The following is a 19,893-nucleotide window of genomic DNA, read 5'->3' as shown; positions in this document are numbered from 1 at the left end:
CTCAAGAGAAATGTTACGGTTCTCTAGCAGATGGATTGGACTAGGGAGAAATTGTTAACAGGTGTATCAGTAGACCGGGGAATTATCTAGGTAAGGTATGAGGATCGGAAATGTGGTGACAGTGAGGATATTTTAGAAATATTATTCACTGTCCTTAGAATCTGTGTGAAAGGCATAGTAAGTAAGAAAAAGGGGAGAAATAAAAAGTCTCTTCAAAGCTTTTACCCAAAGTGGAGGGTAGACTGCCTAAGACATGCATTTATTTGTCAAATGTTACCTGCATTGTGCTGGGCACTCTCCTAGACACGGAAGACTTCATGATAAATAAGAATCCTGCTTGGGGGATGCCTGAGTGGCTCAGTCAGTAAAGTATCTGACTCTTGGTTTTTGGCTCAGATCGTGATGTCAGGGTCATGAGATGGAGCTCCACATTGGGCTCTGCACTCAGCCCAGAGTTTGTTTGGGACTTTCTCCCTCACTTCCTCTTCCCCTCCCCCATAGTGCTTGCTTCTTCTCTCTCTCTCTCTCTCTCTCTCTCTCTCCCTCTCCCTCTCTCTTCTATCTCTCTCACTCTCTCTCAAATAAATCTTTAAAAAGAAAAAGAAGCATCCCACTTGGTGCATCAGGCCTGCAAATAACTGCAGTATGCTGAGTATTGTTGCTAATGTGGCTATAATGCACTGTCCTGTTATTGTCACCATACTTTCAAAGGGCCTGGTGAGGCTGTATGGGATGGTGGGGATGTCAGGGGCAGCCGTGGAACAGGCACCAAAAGAGAAGGCTGGTTGGAGTCAAGAGAAATTGGTCATCTCCATTCTATACCTACTAAGTTTTGATCACTGTTAAGAAATTCAGGGGCCAGCGTATAGAAGGCAGACAGGAATGTGGGCTTGGAGCTTGGGAGAGATGTGCAGACTAGATATGCTGACCAGGATGTCATCTAAGAGAGGGTGAGATTGTCAAGGAAACAAAAGACCACCTCAATCCTAGATGACCAAGTCAGGAAAGCAGGGGAACCAAGAGAGTCACAGAAGCACAAGAGGGGCAGCCTCTTCAAGAAGAAGGAGATAATGCAGTTACGTGGAGGGGCCAGGGAAAGTGAACACAGGAAGGACCATTGGAGTCAGTAAGTCCTTAAGGACCTCACTTCATGAAAGTATATCATGTTGCTAATTCTCCTGGTGGCCTTTGCTGTGGCTGTCTCAGTTTTAGTGAATCTGGGACCAGATTATCCAGTCTGTGGACTCTCAGTGTCTCTGAGATTCTTCACTTCTCATTGATTTCTTTCCTCAAAGGGGGTGGGGGGAAGGTGTGGAAGAATGATGTTCCCCACCCTGAATTCCCTTTCTTCAACCATACTTGTACACTTTCTCCATAACATGGTTCTGACCATGCTATAATAATGTCCCTAAACAAAGACATCCTTAAAACAAACAGAGCAAATCTAGGCTGGCTTTCAGAGCCCTTCAGAATCTGAGCCCTGATTGCACAGGTGGTGGAGTGTAGTGGAAAGAGCATGGACTTTGGAGTCAGACAGGCGCGTCTGTCTACAGACCTCACCCCCTACCCAGGCCTTGCTGGTCATCTGATTTGGGCAACTCATGCCCCTCGCCCCCCGAACCTGAGCTGCTTTTCTGCACATGAGCATCATCTACAGTGTGCCTAGTGCCATGCCTGGCTCATGAGGGATGCCAGTAATGTGGAGTGGTTACGACTATACCCAATTCAATAAAGCCCTGTTTTCAGCAGCTTCAATGACCTTGATTTTGCCTTTAATTCTGGCTGAGGGTGGTCTTCCATGCCCCCCCTCCCCGACTTCATGTAAATTGTGCATATGATTGGAGATGTGGCTTCAGTCCTACCTCCTCCTGAAAACTGCCTCCAAGGACCTTGCTTCAAAATCCTGTTTCTCGGGATCTCTAGGTGGCTCAGCAGTTAAGTATCTGCTTTCCGGCTCAGGGTTTGATCCTGGAATCCCGGGATTGAGTCCCACATCAGGCTCCCTGCATGGAGCCTGCTTCTTCCTCTGCCTATGGCTCTGCCCCCCCCCTCAAATAAATAAATAAAATCTTAAAAAAAATAATCCTGTTTCTCCTCCAGACCCCTAGACACTGCCTACTATGATATATATGCTGGTTATGCCTGAGCTGACCTGGGCCATGACTTCTATTGTTCTTGACTTGTTTTTCTACCTGATTTCTTGTTTCAGTTTTCAGAGGTTTATGTATTACTTCCCCAACTTGATTGTAAATCCCTTAAGGGTAGAGAATGGCCTTATAATTTATTGCACCTATAATTTGTAGCTCTTTCTTCTTCTTTTTTTCATTTTGTCTTTCAGTTCTTTGGAAGACATGGTTTAGTAGGAACAATACATTATTGAGAGTCCTGGGTTTGAAATAGTCAACAGGCAAATGAAGATTGTGTGACATGGAAGAAATCACTTTTCCACTGTGAACATTACTTTCCTCATCTCTAAAAGTGAAAAAATAATAATGCCTCCCTCTGAGGGTCATTGATGGCATACATATTGCATAATTGGTCCTTGATTATGACATCTTTTACCACTCCCTGAATAGGTGTGCAATAATGAATATTTCCATTTTGTCAGGATTCCTTTAAAAGATTTGCTCAAAAATCCTTTGCATCACTTAGTATCCCACTGAAATGCCACCTCATCCATGCAGCCAGCCCTATCCCATCCATTTGAATGCGTGATTCACTTTTGGAGTCTTTGCACATTGGTGACACCTTTATTTATGAAACATTCACTTTTATAAACTAGCTTCTTCAGCTGGACTGGGGACCTCTTAAAGGGACCAATTCCATCTTACCCATCTCCTCAGGGGACCAACTCAGGTCAAGTGGAAAACACATAGAGAGGTGGAAACAACCATAGCTGAGTGGATCTTGTCTGAATCACATCTACTATTGGCCGTGTGAACTTGGGACAGGTTTCTTTACCTCATCTGCACAAAATGAGGTCATAACACCACATAGGGCTCATATATGGGCTAAATGGAAAGTAATGTATATGAAAATGTCTACCAAAAAAAAAAAGAGAAAATGTCTATCGATGTACCTAGAACATAGTAAGTGTTTAATAAAAGATTAAACACCAGGGATCCCTGGGTGGCGCAGCGGTTTGGCGCCTGCCTTTGGCCCAGGGCACGATCCTGGAGACCCGGGATTGAATCCCACGTCGGGCTCACCTGCTTCTCCCTCTGCCTGTGTCTCTGCCTCTCTCTCTCTCTCTGTGACTATCATAAATAAAAAAAAAAAAAAAAAAAAAAAAAGATTAAACACCACTAGCCCCTGGCACCATGTCAGTCACATAAAAGATGCTGATAAAATGTTGACTGAATTAAAAGATTTAATATTTATTTCTGTTTTCCATTGACCTGTTATATCCTACTATTGCTGATTATCCGAATTTGTCATATATTTTTCCTGGAAATTTACTACAGTGCTTTATGAAGCCTTAAGATCATGCTTGTGACTACACTGAGATTTTTGGAGGGGAGGTGCTTTGTTGAAATCAGCAAGGCTGTGCAGGTTATTCATGCTTTTGTTATCTGATCAAAAAGACCTATGTTTTTTCATTGGCATAAAAGGGACCAAAATAGGTTGTTTAGGAAATAATTCACTCTTGTATATTAAATTCATTGAAAGCTAAGCCATTCAGGGAGATGAACTACAAACATTAGACTAAGGTTTGAGATCTTAATAATGAAAGTGGGAGGGAAATCATCTAAACCCAAATTCTTTCTCTTTTTGTGACTTTATTAACAGATGGAAAGTTGAGGGCTGGGAGAAAATGGGGATAAAGCAAGAGTTCCTGGGGCAGCCAACTGGGTGCAATTCATATCTCTTCTCTTCAGCAAGCATTCAGTGACTATCTCTCCCTTCCCACCCAGCAGTGGCGAGGAGCCAGATAGACAGAAATTCGCATCCATTATTAATGAAAATCTTCTAGTTACAAGTAACAGAAGTCAACTTGAATGGACTTAAATATAACCAAAGGACATATCAATAAGGACTCCGAAGTGTCTCACGGAATTGAAGGGAGAACATGAGTGAGCTGAGCCTCTGGAAAGATGACTCAGGGATTTGGCCTCAATGAGGATGCCAACAATACTTTGTCTCTGTAGTCACTTCTTCCAGAACATCTTTTCCCTTTGCTTTTTGCCAGAAGACTGCCTTTCTCTTACTCAGAAAAAAAGATGGCGCCCCAGAATTCTACAATCTTGTGTTAGGACTCTGTTCACAAGGATAAATTGACCCCTCTTTCTGCTTCAATTCTCAGTTCCCCAGGATGGGGCTCTAACCATCACAGTTTGTACCCAGTGTCACCATCCAGTTGAATCAAAAGAGGCCTGCGGGTGGGGTCATACTGTATAAATGAGGACACTGTGGTGTGAGAGGGCATCAGCTGGGGCCCAGTCACTGAGACTGGGCACACATTTCAGGTGTCTGCTCTTGAGGAATGAGAGCGGCTCCCACCTCTCACTCAGTGGGGGGGAGAGAAGCAGTATAGAATCAGTACAAAAGCAAACACCAAAACCAAGAAAGTACCCCTTTCATATGGTAAAAATCATGCTGAGAAGAAGCCAGGGCTTTTCAGAGTTGACAAAGCTGAACTCTGGCGCTAAATTTAAACTGGAGGGACAGGACTTCCTCTTTGTGATGGAGCAGCTGTTTGCTGGCCAGGCCACTTTCCCACTTATTTCATTCACAAACTCCAGGGTGGGTCTTGTCTGTTTCCTGTCCTCTCGGTGAGGCCGGTGAGGCCAGGCCCTCATGGCAGAGCAGGTGTTCCGAGGCCGGGCCTCTCCGTTCCTGAGTCCACGCACCCTGCACACAGCTGGGACGGGAAAGGCCTTGAACGTCTAGTCACCAGGTTCCACTGGCTTCCTGGGCATCACTGATCAGCACGACGTGGCACCAGGGAGTGACTCTGGCTTCCACTCAGGTCCTGAAGCCCACACTCGGCTGTCACGCCTGCTTCCTCCCTCCTCCTGCCTCCCACACAGCCAGTCTATCGGGACACCCCATCTGCCCTCCCTCTGTCCCTCCAGGTGAACTTTGATTATGCCCCACTCCTCCATGTCTGCTGCCTCCATCCTCATCCCACCTCTCACCTGGATGACAGGACGACTGCGGCTTTGACTTTGTCCCCTTTTGCCACAGAGCAGTCTGAGATATTTTTACAGCATGTGATCATGTGCCTGCCCAACAGCCCCCAAAGGCTTTGGATTGCGCCCTGGAGCCAGGTCTGCTTCTTGCCCTGCCTCCTGAAGCAGCCTGTGAAGGCCCCCCCTTCCCCATCTTTGCAGCCACTTCCCACCTCCTCCCCCTCTATTTCTCCAATCCCATCACACTGGCTTCTCTCTGTTTTGTAAACAGGCCAAACACATTCCCTCCTGGCATGACTGCCCTTTTCTTGTTGTTCACATCTCCTTTCAAATGTCATTTCTACAGAAGTGCCTTCAGTGGGCCAGCCTGCCTAAATGAGTCATTTTCCCCACCCCATCTCCGTCACTCTTCATTTCATCAGACTGTTTTATCATCTCCATAACACTTTTCCCTATCTGGTACCATCTTGTTCATTATTTATTTACTGGCTTATTATCTTCCTTCCCCGTTTAGACCAGAAGCTCGAGGAGAGCAGGGGCTTGCTTTTTCTCTCTGTGTTCATGACTGTACCCTGGCACCCGGGCCAGTGCTTGCATAGCAGGCATCAGACATATGTTTGTGGCATGGATGAGTGTGAAGCTGACTCTGTTAGAGACACAGGGGTGTCAGGGCTGGGCCCGTGCCCTTGCATTCATTACCAGCAGTGTCGGGGGGCACTTAGTCACTGTCTATTCTGGCACATTCCACTTAAAACCTCCATCACTGAGATTTATCTCTGAGTTTAATCAAATGTAATTTATATTGCAGCCTTCTCAGTAAATAATTGATTTGCCCTCTCTGTTGTCTTCATCACAAATACTTCTTTGTACTCTAAAGAAATAATTTAATCAGTCGATAGTATACACAGCCCTCTTGTTTAGAAGGCAGATGGGAGATAAAGCATGAGTCTTGCTTGCACCAGAATATACCAGGACCAAAATAATCTCCCTTAAAAAAATAGTCTGCAAACAAGTTGGCAGCAGAGACACTCAATTAAATCCTCTTGTTTTTTTCTAATGGAGATGACCCCACGGAAGTTGTAGCTGCCACAGAAGGAAGTTCTTGGCCAATTGCAGGCTGCATGTGAAAATGGGAACCCTTGTCCATCTGTGGTTTAATTAACCTCTGTCTGGGTCCAAGAGTGGGCTTTCACATTCCGAGTGTTCACACACATCGGGTGAGAACTCCAAACCGGGGGTTCGGCTGCTGTGGGCTGCGATGTGACCTCGGCTCCCTGAATAAATCCGGTTCTCCTGCTTCTTTCTCCTTTGCCTACAGTCACCCAGCTTCACATGGGCAGCATGTCCCGAGCTTTTGAGGATTCTTTTGTAATCCAAATTATACAAACAACCTTTCTCCGCCCTCCTGTGTTTCCCCCAAAGAAAGACATTGGGAGAGGTAAATTTTACATTTGTTTTCACACATTTGTCGTTTTTGAGCCCACACTTTTCTGGAGTGGAAGAAAAGGAGGAGGAAATAATGAAGCATCAATTCTGATAGTCTGTGGAGGCATCTGTGGAGAGGGAAAATCCATCTCCTCTACTGTCTTTAGGAGGAATCCTCAATATTGTATTTGCACTGTTTTTAACTGGAAATGTTGTAACTGTCTGACGATAGGGGGATTAGTTAGAAGAATTGTTATTACATCCATATAATGGGGTATTATGCAGCCACTAAGAATCATGTTACAAAAACTACCAATATGGAAGAAAATGTATAATGCACTGCCAAATGGAAGAAGCAAGACACAAATTTATAGCATGAAATATTTTTGGAAAAGTGTGTGTTTGTGTAATACTTAGGAAAAAGTTTGGAAGAACTTATACCCAAATGAAACTATTGATACCACCAGAAGGTATTATGGGTGACTTTCCTTCTTTTTCTTCCTCTCCTGCATTTTCCAAACTTTAAGCGTTGAACATGTTTCACTTTGTAATTAGAAAGAGAAGAAAAGCAGTTGTTTTTAAAGAATGGATATAGAAAAGGTTTAAAAATGTATCTGTTATTTTTCGTTGGAAAACAAGATTGTCTACACTTGTCATCAGCTTCCAGGGTTTTGTAAATGCCTAGTGTCTGCTCTGGTGTGCATTTGCCACAACGGTGGTGGGGGGGGTGGGGAAGGCAAGTTGTGAATTTCAGAAAAGCAAACCCCACAGCACCTCCCTGGGTGGCTTGTTCCTGCAGACTCACTTGCCCAGGATGGTTGGCAAACACTCAATACTTTTGCCGGGGCCTTTCTGATGCATTTGATGAGAGGGTGTTAGCCCTAGATTTACCTTCTTCATCAGGCTTATTCTCATGGAGCGTCAGTATCACATAATATCACACGTTATGCGAGCTTTGGGTGCTGTCCCTGAACTCTCCTCCTGTCACCTTTGGGTTATTGTGGGCACTTGCTGGCTTACCTCTCCACATCATGACCACACTCCCCCAGGAGCTGCGCATCTGTGCTAGGTGCTTCAAATATATGATTGCATTTACAGTAATCCTACAAGGTGAGTGTCACTGTCCTCCTTTGCTGAGAGATGAAGTGACTGGCTCTAGGCTGAGAGGCTTCTGAATGTCAAAGCCAGCTGATAACACACATCTCTCCTGGATGCTGTTCTTCCCCCTTCTGTACCCTGCCCTGGCCTGCTCCCACCCCTTTGGTGTTTTATCTGTATCCCTCTGCCTTCCTCCATGGAGCACCACTCCCTTCATAGGACACTTGTGGTTGCAAATGACAAAAACAAAAATAAATGCTGGGGTGTGGCTTCAGAGCAGTTTTCCCCTGCTCTTTGTGGTCCTACTTCTTACCCAGCCCGAATCTTCAGAATCTCATCCTTAAGACTTCTTCTGATTAACTCCATGTATTTTTTGGCACTCCTGGCTCTGTCTTATCCTTGCTCTGTCATCTCAGGCCAGTTTTTGGAGCCCCGGAGTTCTCACCTGTAAGAAGGGACTAATGATGCAATCCATGCTCAGTTGTAAGGAATGAAGGTGTGATGGAGAAGGATGTACATATCCTTCAAAGTCTAGTCTGTGCTTTGGTCTGACCCTAGGGGCAACACAGACTAGTTTAGTTTGCCACTTGACCACCAGGAAAAAGACACAGGCCCGGCTGTAGAACACCCAAGAAGCCAATGATGTGTGCATTGTCCTCAGGCTCTCAGTAAACAGGCATGGACAAATCTGCACATGGTCCTGGATAGGCCCACATTAGCAGGATACCCCAAGCTCCTCGATCTTCATAGAAGGGCTTCAGAAGGACTCAGCCACAGAGGATTACAGATACCTCTATAATCTTAAAACTGGGAAGTTTCTCTGTTTTTTTTTTTTTTCCAAGCAGGGGGGAAAGAAAGGAAGAAAGGAACAGAAATAAGTACTAGTTGACTTTAAATAAAAAGGAAATAAAAGGAGGACCAGTGATCTGATCATCAGGACCTACTTATGTGAGGTCACCACAGGTCCCAACAACACTTCAGTTGTTCCTCCTCTGACTCAGCCTCAGAATCGTAGGTTTATCTTTGCAAATACGGACTCCCAGTCTCTCGAATTAGAATCTTTGGAATCTTAAGACTTGGCTTTACCTGGGAAGATACCAGTGGATTCCGGATGTTCTATATAGAGTGTCAGAAGTGTACCCATCAAGAACATCTTTTTAAGAGAATGTGTGCATGAATAATAGGTTGGATATTATTTTGGCTCTTTAATTAATTTACCTTTTAGCAATAATGACAGCAACCATGTTCATAAAATAGCACATTTTAACAGCTCCCTAAAATGTGTGGTTCCCCTTATTCTGCTCGCTACCCAGCTAGTTAATTGCACAAAATCAGCATTCTCTCCTACGCAGCCAGTATACATAATTATTTGTCCATTGCAAATCAACACCTGGATAATTGCAAGATAGAATTCTAAATAAAATAAGTTATCTCTGCTGCTGGGCTCTGAAATTCCCCCCACAATCTGTTCTTAAATTGGACAACATAACAGACAATAGAGCTCTTTCAGCAGCAATGGACAGAATCACACTGGACAGGCTGGGGAGAAAAAAAAACCTCTTTGAAATTTTCTTATCATCAAGATGGATGGCTTGGTGATTCAGATAGATATGCCGAAGGAGGGAGGATGTCTCAGTTTGGGGATTGTGTTAATAATTCATAAGGTGATCTCCCGATTGCCTTCAGGAAGGAACATCCTGTTCCTAATTGCACCCTTATTCCCAGGCAACCAAAAGTATTTCCCAAACAGCTGGGACCATCACTCCTACTGCAGTCAACTTTGCTGTGGTTAGCTTTGGGCCACTGGTGCTTAATGTGAAATATATTATTTGGGGAGGAGGAAGGCAATAAATATTTACTGAATGACTGTGATGTGCCAGGGAGCGTGCTAAGAGCAAAATGTGCATAGTCTTATATAACCCTTCTAACAGTCCTAGAGAGCAGTGCAAATAACTATGGTGTTTTGCAGATGGAGAAATGAACACTCAGAAAAGTTAAATAACCTTCAGAGCATTACACACACGTGAAGTCGCAGAGCTATTGAAACACCACTGGACTCCAAAGAGTGAGGCGCTGCTGTCAGTGCAGCCTTGTGCCAATGACCTCACTTCTTGTGCCCCAGTTCCCCCACCCCGTCCTCTGATTGGGCTGCCCTGTTTGTCTCCAAAGTGTTATGATTCTTCTGTATGACTGTTTATGAAAATAGGACTGGCTCGTCTTCAGGTATCATCCAGCTTTTGACTCTTCCTCCCAAATCCTGGCCCCCATATTATGGACTGAATATTGATGTCTCACTGCCCCACCCCCAGCCACCCAAGAAAATGCACACCTCGAAGCCCTCACCCACAATGCGATGGCATTGGAGGTAGGGCCTGTGGGAGGTAATTAGGTTGAAATTAAATCATGAGGGTCTACCCGTGATGGGATTGGTGCCCTTGTAAGAAGAGGAAGAGAGAAGATAGCACACTCACTCTGTCTACCCCAGGAAGATACAGTGATCTGCAAGCCAGGAAACAAGCACTTACTCAGAACTGTTGTTTAAGACACCTGCTCTCTGGAATTTTTGTTATAGCAGCCCGAGCCGACTGAGACACTTACCTAGACTTGCTGAGACACTTCCCTCTAAACATAGAAGTGAACACTCAGCTCCATGTAAGGAATATGTTGAAGTTGACCTCTGCTAGACAGGGAAATACTGTAACTATCAGAAGTCAAAAGAACTCACAGTCAGGCTGACCACATGAGAAGAAAACACAGCAAGACACTTATCTTGGCTCTTGTGTGGGTTGCTGTGGCCAGGCTCATTATCATCTGTGACAAGTTGGGGGGAATAAAGAGAAAATAATCTTGGGTGTGAAATATCTTTTATTTGGCCATTAGCAGTTTTCAGTGAACAGCCTGGAGTGGGAGGCCATACATTACTCTAGTGGCTTCTGTGGGCTCTCTGCTCAGTGTCATAAAAAATGTTAATTGCCTGCTTCCTCTAGACCCTGACTTTTGACAGAGGGCTTTCTAGTTGCAGTTCCTGCAAGGCCACTCCTGGTGTGGGACCTCCGCATTGGCGACGCCTTCTGCTCCAAGACAGAGTCTCAGTGTTCTTCCTAACAGCAGCCTTGAGGACTGTTCAAAACAGGGAATTTACAAAGTGCACTGGGGATGACCTCAATTTAAATTCTGAGGCGAGGCATCTCCAAGGTTATGAGGAAAGCAGGTTTGTGATGATGCGGTTGAGAAATGCTCTTCCTTAATGGCTCAAAGCAAAGGCAACCTTAAAATAACCATGGGTGTGACATTTACTTTATCCCATTTGGGATTTTATTCCTTGGAGACAAAGTGAAGCACAGTCACAGAATGGATTTGAAATAGGGTCTGGATAGAAGAGGTGTTTAGTGGCCCCATACACTTCCCCAAAGTGATTCTTACTCCAGGAGTCCACTGCCTCTTTTAAATAAAGAAATAAATTCATTCAATTATTCAATTATAAAGTAGAGCTGGGCACTGCGGGTCCACTCTATGCCAGGCACCATGCTAGGCTCAGAAACCACAGATGAATCCGTCCCAGCCCCCACCCTGGGGGAGCTCAAGTACAGAGAAGGAGGTATGAAGACAAAGTCAACAAAGTGCCACAGATGTCGTGCAGATGCTATGAGGGAATACTGTAGGATTTATGTCGATGTGTTAGGATAGTGCCGAGCTCTGGTACCTTCACTATATTCTGGAGTTTAGAGACTAAGCAGAAAGCTGAGTTGAAGCATATTGTTACAAATGAGATTGATTCACTGGGAAAATGCAATGAGGATTATCAGGAGAGCACTCTGGATGCATCTCAGAGGGGGCCTCCCTTTGGGTTCAGAGGAGCTCTCACACATGGTACTGTGCTGAGACCTCAGGTGTGGAAGGGGGCTAAGGGGTGGAGAGAGACAGGGTGGGACAATGTCTTGTGCAAAACAATTGCAAAACTGCAGAGCATAGCCTGCATTGCACAGAGCAGGGCTTGTGGGAAGGTCTGGATAAAGGGCAGAATGTGAGAGAGAGGGGGAAAGGAGTCCAAAGTGAGGTTGATGGGTTTAAGAGGGGCCTTGTAGGATATATTAAAGAGGTTAATTGTAGTTGGTGGAGAATGGGGGATATGGAGGGAAGAGTGCTTCCCCCCCTCCAAAAAACAGCCCTCATAACAGAAGGTATGCTTGATCTGAAGGTATATTTGAAACATTTATCAAGGAGACAAGGCAAGTCAGAGAGGAGGAAATAGCACGGACCAAGGGCACAGAGAAGCCTGGCCCGCAGGACTGGAGTTTAAGCAGAAATGATATGGGAGGAAAGGGAGGCTGCCCATTGTAGGTGGGGTAAAGCCAATAACATTTCAAGGATAGTAGCATGATGATAAGGTGGTGTCTAGGCTGGGTCTCTTTGGATGCAGTGTGGGGCATGGATTAGAGAGTGACCATGGAGGCTCCTCTATGGTGGCTCCTGGATGCCTCCAGATGCTTAGAGTGATATGACATATGTGAACCCCACCTGCCCCCACCATCCATGAAAGACAGCAGCCCCTAGGATGACCAGCAGTCCATTGTAAAATTAGACGTGGACCATTCTTGGAAACCCAAATGCTTTATTGTGATTGTAGGTTTGCTGTGACTCCCTGAGGATCTTTCAGGTTGTTATTTCTCAGTCAGAGAAATCTGCAGGGAAGCATTATGAGATGCAGACCCCTGCAGGGGATGCAAGATTATCTGCTGGGGATGTGGGAAATTATTAGACATCTCTTTATGTTTGGTTCTATATAGAATATTTTAAGACAAAATGAGGTTTAATGATATCAATACATAGATTGAAAGTAGTTCATACATATAAATTATACAGAAATATACCTATTTTCAATGTATAGGCTCAACAGTATTTTACTGATAGAGACGTGTGATTAAAAATATAAACCAAAACCCTGGAAATCCTGGTTCTGTGGACTTGGGCAGACCTTTGTTTAAATCTTGGCTCTGGCATTGATCTAGATGTATCAGGTTAGGCAACGTGACTGCTCTGAATTTGTTTCTATGAAGGGACCCAGTAGATTGAGTTGACCCATGTACAGACCATCCTCAAAGATTACAGGGTCCTTCCTACTAGACTCAGAGTCGCAATGGATGGTATTTCGGAATCTGTGATTTGAGTTTTGGGGTTTGTTGTTTGGTTTGGTTTGTTTTTTTACAGATGATTGATTCTCCATTATATTAGAATGAAAAAATATCTGCAGTAGCCTACTGGCTTGTAGGCTGAGTGCAGGGCTATTTATGTTTTGTTCACTGCTGTATATCTAGCACCTTAGAACACATAGTGGGCACATAATCTGTCTTGACTCCATGAATAAAGGAATGCATGGTCAGTCCTTCCTTCAGTCAGTGAGAGCCTCATGCTTCCCTAGATGTTGTCTCAGTGGCATTTCAATATTATCCTCACAACAGAAAGTATCATAAAGAGCTCCTGTGGCCTACACAACAGAGCCCAAAAGCTTCAGGACCCCCAGGAATAGGCCCCCAAAGCCTTGGCCAGCGTCATGTGAGGCTGCTTTTAATACAGTGCTTCCAAAGCATGTGAATTGGCTCAGGTTCACCCCAGACCAATCTAAGCAGCATCTGTGGGGAACTATTTGTGAAAGCTCCCCAGGTGATTCTAAAACATTGCTTGGGCTGAGAAACACTCAAGACTAGACTAACCTAATGACTCACTTTTTTTCTGAATATCATCATACTTTATGCTTTTCTGGAAGTTTTTCCCTTCTCTGCCTGATGACCCCTGCTTCCTCACCAAGCCTCCCTCACATGTCATTTCACCTCTGTAGCTGTTCCTAATCTTCTCCCCACCAAACAATAATTTCTCCTCCCCTCAGCTCAATATGACATTTAAGGTCCTGGTCATATTTTATGAAGCTCTGTGTGTCCCCTTCTGAAATGTGGCTTCCTCTAGAAAGGAAAGGAGACTCTTTCCACACACCCAGGCACCTCAGAAAGGTAGCACATTGCCAAGCACAAAGAAAACCCTGGGGTAGTGCAATGATGATGACATGATTAGGGGGACCACACAATTGATTATCCAAGCTGGGAGGATTGAGAGCAATAGGATGATAGTAATAATAGTGTCAGGGTGAAAGGTGTACACAGGGACTGTCCCAGACAAACTGGAAGTATGATCACCCAGGTACCAATGGTCAACTTTAACTGAGCTCCGACTGTCTCTCATTGCCCTCTGTTGCTGTGTATCATTTCTTTGACCTACACAGTAACCCAGTATTAGCTACACTTCACAGAAGAAAGACACTGTGGCAGACATGGAAGGAAATTTACCCAACACAACACAGTTAGGGGAGTGGTTGGGAGAGCTGGGACCGGAATTCAGGTCCTTGGAATCCACAGCTCTTGTTCTGGGCCATTAAACCCTGTTGCCTCCCAGTGGAAGATCTCAGGTCTTAGAATAGGGCGGGATGAGATTCTATTCCCAGCTCAGCTTGCAGTAACTTGAATTATATACCTCTCTGGCTTTGGTTTCTTCATTCATAGAATGATGACAATGCCTATTTCCAGTAGCCCTGTGGGGGTAAAGGGGATAAGACCTGAGAAGATCAGGCACAGTGTGTGTGTTTATGATGTGTTTGTCTTAGGAGAAAGATAGCTGCCAATTTACTGTAGACCGCATAAGGCATCTACTCAAATAGCTGTGACACAAAGTAAAAAGTGGCAAGTGCCGTAACAGAGTATGGAGTAAGGTCAACTGATGCCAAGGAGCCTAATAGTTAAACATAAAACCTGGGTTCAAATTCAGGACGTCAGATTAGACTATGGCAGATTTTCTTATTTTTCTTATTTTTTAAAAGATTTTATTATTTTTGAAGTAGTCTCTACACACAGTGGGAGCTCAAACTCACAACCCTGAGATCAAGAGTTATATGTTCTTCTGACTGAGCCAGCCAGGTCCCCGACTATGTCACATTTGAGTAAGAGTTGCTCCAAAGAAGATATGCAAAAGGACAGTGAGCACAAGAGAAGATAGATACTCAACGTCATTAGTCCTGAGGAGAATGCAAAACAAAACTCTGATAATCACTAAACACTCACGAGGATGGCTAAAGCAAAAAAGATAAATATTGGCAAGAATATCTGGTAGAGAAACTGAAACCTTCATACTTTTGCAGGTGGGATTGTAACCCGATACAGCCACTTTGGAAAAACCACTTTGATAATTTCTCAAAAAATTAAACATAGAGTTACCATATGCCCCAGTATTATACCTGATAGAGAACAGGTACTCAGGGAGAAATGGTATAATACTAAGGATTAAAAAATATGCCTACACAATAATTGATACACAAGTGTCATAGCAGCATTGTGGATAATAGCCCCCAAATAGAAACAACCTAAATGTCATCAATTGACGTGGTACATTGGTAGAATAGAATAATATTCAGCCAGAAATGAAGGGTGTGAAGTAGTTGCATAATACTATAACCGGGAATAACCTTGAAAATGTGATGAAGAGTGAAAGAAACCAGTTACAGAGGACCACACATTGTATGTTACCATTGACGTGAAATGAAATTTGCCTCCCAAACAGGCAAATCCACAGAGACAGCAAATGGACTTAGTGGTTGTTTGGATTGGTTTGGGGGAGATGGGGAGGAACTGCTTATGGATGCAGGGCTTCTTTGGGGAGTGATGGAAATGTTATGCAATAAGCTAGTGATGATGTTTGTACAACTCTGTGAATGTATAAAATCATTGAATTATATACTTGAAAAGAGGGAATCAAGTGGTATGGGAATTATATCTCAATAAAGCCCTTATTTTAAAAATTCAGGCTCTGCTATTGGTGTTGGTCATTGATGTTATCTTCTGTAAAATAGGGCAGGTGATAGAGTTTATCTTAAAGAGCAGGTGTGAGGGCTAAATGAGAGATTGCATGTAAAATCTTGGCCCAGCAACTAGTATAGTAAACGGTCGATAATTGGTAGTGACAATGTTGTTGATTTTTCTTAAACACGTGTCCTTTCTTTTCTCCATCCTGAAGCATAGGGCCACTGGTTCTTTCAGCAGAATAAGCTGGGGATTCGTGATGACTTGGGATGCATGAAGACTGACCCTTTCCCTAATACCCTCAAATCGTGTGTGCCTCTGATGGAATAGCCTTATGGCTCTGATATCTGTTATTTATTTCTTAACTAATATAACTGAGACCTTGCTCAAGATGTGCTCATGAAAAATTACCCTTTTAATGGTGGAGCATTTAATGAGAAACTGGATTATCTACTGCATAAGTGCCCTTCATACAAATTAGCTTGGCCCTGGGTCCTAATCTAAATTGGGCTCCCTACTTTCCTCTAAATGGCCTAATATTTTCTTATTAATCTCTGCCCTCATTCACCTGATCTGGTTCTGCCCCCTTATGAAGCATCCTCCTTGGTTAGAGCTCTGTGCCTTGACAAATATTTTCTTAAGGCTGTCTTTGTATCTGACTCATAGACATTTTCTGGGACATGATGTGAAGGCTGGAAGCTGTTTGTTCCATTTTCAAGCTGTCTTTTCAAAGGAGTTTTAATGCTGCCAGTGTATTAGGTATCAACAGATTCAGGCCAGGTGAGTTTTGGTACAATATAAAGATGAGGAAATCAGGTAGAATGAGAAGCAATTAATCATGGTGGTTAAGAGAACAAGCTTGAAAATGCATAACACAAGCAAACCATAAGCCTGGTCTTTGGCATCAGACAGATGGGTTCAGGTATCACTCAGTAATTTTGGGGAAGTTACTTGGCCTCTCAGATGTTCACTTTTAGCTACTCATTTATAAAAATGTGAATAACAGTACCTATCTCTAGGGTCATGTCTGTGGCTAAACAAATTGGTGTATACAGTGTGCTTTGTATAGAACATAATAAATGCTACCTGGGATATAAAGCTTGGAGAAATCTCAAACAGTGAAAGAGATTTGATTAGTGACTAAAATAGTGTCATGTGTTGAAGAGGCAGAGGTGATATTTGGGATAGAGGAAGATAACCTTCCCTAGAAATAGAGCAAGCCATAGGCCATTCCTACCCAACATTGCATGATAATGCAGAGAGGTGACTTGGTAGACTGTGTTGTTGAGCTAGATGTCTGTACAGAGTGTATCGTGGCAAGTGTCCTCTTTGTTCATAGCTTTAGTCTCTGACATCTGCCCTCACAGAATCCTGAGGCTGAATTTTTACATTTATTATAGGTTCTGACTCATCATCCCTGTGTTATATCTGCTTTGTGGAATGTAATTCAAAGGCTTTAATATACCAGAAGTCAGCAAGGGTACACTGGGAAAAAGCACCAGCTGGAAATTAGGGGTCTGGCTCTGCAGACATTTCTCCTCTGTACCCACCTCCCTCAGCATGGGATCTTCTCTGTGCTTCTTTCACTGGGCTGATAATAGTGACAACAGCTGCCATTTTCTGAGAACTTAGCATGTGAATCTGTGCTTCACATGTACTCTCTCTCTCCTATAAGTTACTATTCACAATAAGTCAGAAGGTAGATCTCTTATCCACATTTGACAGATGGGGAAACTGAGGCTAGGTAGACAGTTCAGTTGGTTTTCAAGTGAGAAAGCCATGATTTGAAATGAGGATGTCCAACTAAAGCCAGTACCTTCTTACACAACTGGTATAATGTGTTACACATTTTTACCTTCAGTCGCCGAAATCTTGAGACTGTGTCTCATGTGTCTGTTGCAGAGAGTTACAGCATCTGGCATAGAGGAGACACTCAATGAGGGACAACTGAATAAATAAATGGGCCACAAGTTATGTTTTTTTTCAGTAGAAAAGCATTATGCAATAATTAAGTATTGCTGTTATTTTTCCTCTGTTTTCAACTCAAATAATTCTCAACTGCACATGATAGAAAGGCCTTAGTTTGCACGTTATATAGATACAGGGAGGTCGGCTGAGATACTGCTCATGTGCCCAGCTCAGAAATTCTGCCCAGTAAGAGCAGGTATGATGGAGAAGGCATTGGAAATTCAAGTCAATGATGTTCCAGGCCATGAGTCTCATAAGACTAGAACACCTCATGTTTTAAGAGCCACACATGCAATGCCCCATCCTTTGATGAATTTTATCAAAGTTTGATGATATTAGAAATTTTAATTCTTGTGTATTCATCTTTTTTTTCTGACTGTGTGAACTTGGGACCAGCTCCTTGAATTCTGTGACCTTCATCTTCTTCATCTAGATGATGGATATGGTTGAGTTTTTATGAAGAGTGCGATCAAGTTTATAAAACATCTCCCATGAGACACTCAGTTCACAGAAACTTTACTGTCCTTATTTTATGTGGTTGTATTTGAACTTCTGGTTGATATGTCATAGCAAAATATTATGTTAATAATTACTGAGAAAGGCTGTTGCAGGATATGGGCACACCGTTATCAAGTAGCCTACTTCTATACACATGAGTTAGCAGAAGAGATATTATAAAACCATTTTTTTTAATAGTTGTCCCTGGATCATTATTTGATACAAAGCTATTACACTGGAGTCTCACTAAAAAGCAGCCCATGGAATTGGGTGTAAGAGGGTCTTGGACCCTAACCAAAGAGGCTCAGTGCTAATACCACTTTCTAACAAGAATGTCAGACATGAACTCCTAGTAGGTGATTATTATTTGTTAAATAGCGTGTATCAAACTCTGTATTGGGTTATTTACACATGTTGTCTAGTTTAATTATCTTAATGTCCCATTGGGGTTGGCTATTTTTAACTCTTTTATTTTCTCTTGCCTGAAAAAAACTCAGAGAGAAGTAAGTTGCCTCTGGATTTAAAAGGATATAGCCAGAATTTGCATCCAAGAGAACTACAATTACTTTCTATTTGGTCCAATGATGTGACTTCTTAGAACATAAGTGAAACCAGAGAACAAATGTCAGCACTATGGCTATTTAAAGACAGTGGGACCTGAATACTTACATGCCTGAATCCCGCTTTTCTCTGTTTCTAGGTCAGGATCGCAGTGAAGCCACTTTGATAAAGAGGTTTAAAGGTGAAGGGGTCCGGTACAAGGCCAAACTGATCGGGATTGATGAGGTTTCTGCAGCTCGGGGCGACAAGTTATGTCAAGATTCCATGATGAAACTCAAGGTACTGTGCAAATATTTTACTTTCAAAATCATGGGCTTAATAGGACCGAGGGAAGGGAGTGATTATGATCATTGTGGCAAAACTTTTTACTTAATCATTTTTTAGTAAATTACTTGGTTCAGTGGTGAGTCAGTGCATATATTCATTGGGAAGAGATTTCAGTCATCATGAAAATGTTTATTGAGCGCCTACTATGTGGAGATATTTTCCTGAAACTGGTTTTATAACTTCTGAGCATATCACATTTTATTCAATTTTATCTTCATTGTGCACTGCCTGCAAAAGGAAAAGTTGTCAAATTTTATAGTCCCTCAGATTTTATAAATCTTTACCTTTTGTTATTTTTGAACACATTTAAAGTATTTTGCCATATGATAAATATGGTAAAAGATGCTACATTAAGATAAAAGCTAATTTTATTCATTTTTATCATTCCTATTAATGTTTCAAAATACTTTGTAAAGTGTTAATTTTTAAAGTAATATGTAATGAGATTATGGGATTAGGAGATATCACAGAGAGGTTTCTGATTATAAATATTTAAAGAAGGCTTTTTTTATTGAAAAATCTAAGAAAGAAATTGGGGAAAAAGTAATATATAGAATAAAATTATGTTATTAAAAGGCCTTTAAAAACATGTGAAAAAGAGCATCATTTGTTCCCACATTCTGATCTTCATATAGTCTATGTTTTCTTCTTTTAAAAAGTGACTTAAAATATTGGAAAAACAAATGATTTAGCAGGACACCTCAAAAATACCTCATGGATTTAACACATATAATTTAAGTATTTTCCTGATTATAGAATTCACAAGATGTTCATTGTAAAATATTTTGAAAATACACAAAAATAAAAGGAAAAAATTAAAATCACCACATAAAATCAGTGTCAACATTTTTGTGTGTAACTCACAATCTGCCTTTGTATATTTATTTATTTTTTAAAGATTGTATTTATTTATTCATGAGAATACACAGAGAGGAGAGGGAGAGAGGCAGAGACACAGGCAGAGGGAGAAGCAGGCTCCATGCAGGGAGCCTGACGTGGGACTTGATCCCGGGTCTCCAGGATCATGCCGTGGGCTGAAGGCA

The 19,893-nt window shown here is 42.6% G+C and overlaps 1 protein-coding gene across 1 annotated transcript in view; it reads left to right on the top strand.

The window, feature by feature from the left end:
- The window catches only part of DAB1 (DAB adaptor protein 1), a 1,111,289-nt gene that overhangs the window by 947,556 nt on the left and 143,840 nt on the right, over window positions 1-19,893 (top strand). The window contains exon 6 of the mRNA XM_055307012.1: window positions 18,663-18,802. Coding sequence (XP_055162987.1) covers window positions 18,663-18,802 — 140 coding nt within the window. The remainder of the gene's footprint in view (window positions 1-18,662; window positions 18,803-19,893) is intronic.

The sequence above is a fragment of the Nyctereutes procyonoides genome, unplaced genomic scaffold (assembly GCF_905146905.1).
Source record: "Nyctereutes procyonoides isolate TBG_1078 unplaced genomic scaffold, NYPRO_anot_genome, whole genome shotgun sequence".
NCBI classification, from domain to species: Eukaryota; Metazoa; Chordata; class Mammalia; order Carnivora; family Canidae; genus Nyctereutes; species Nyctereutes procyonoides.
The sequence above is the reverse complement of the archived record's forward strand: the minus strand, read 5'-3'. Positions and strand labels throughout refer to the sequence as shown.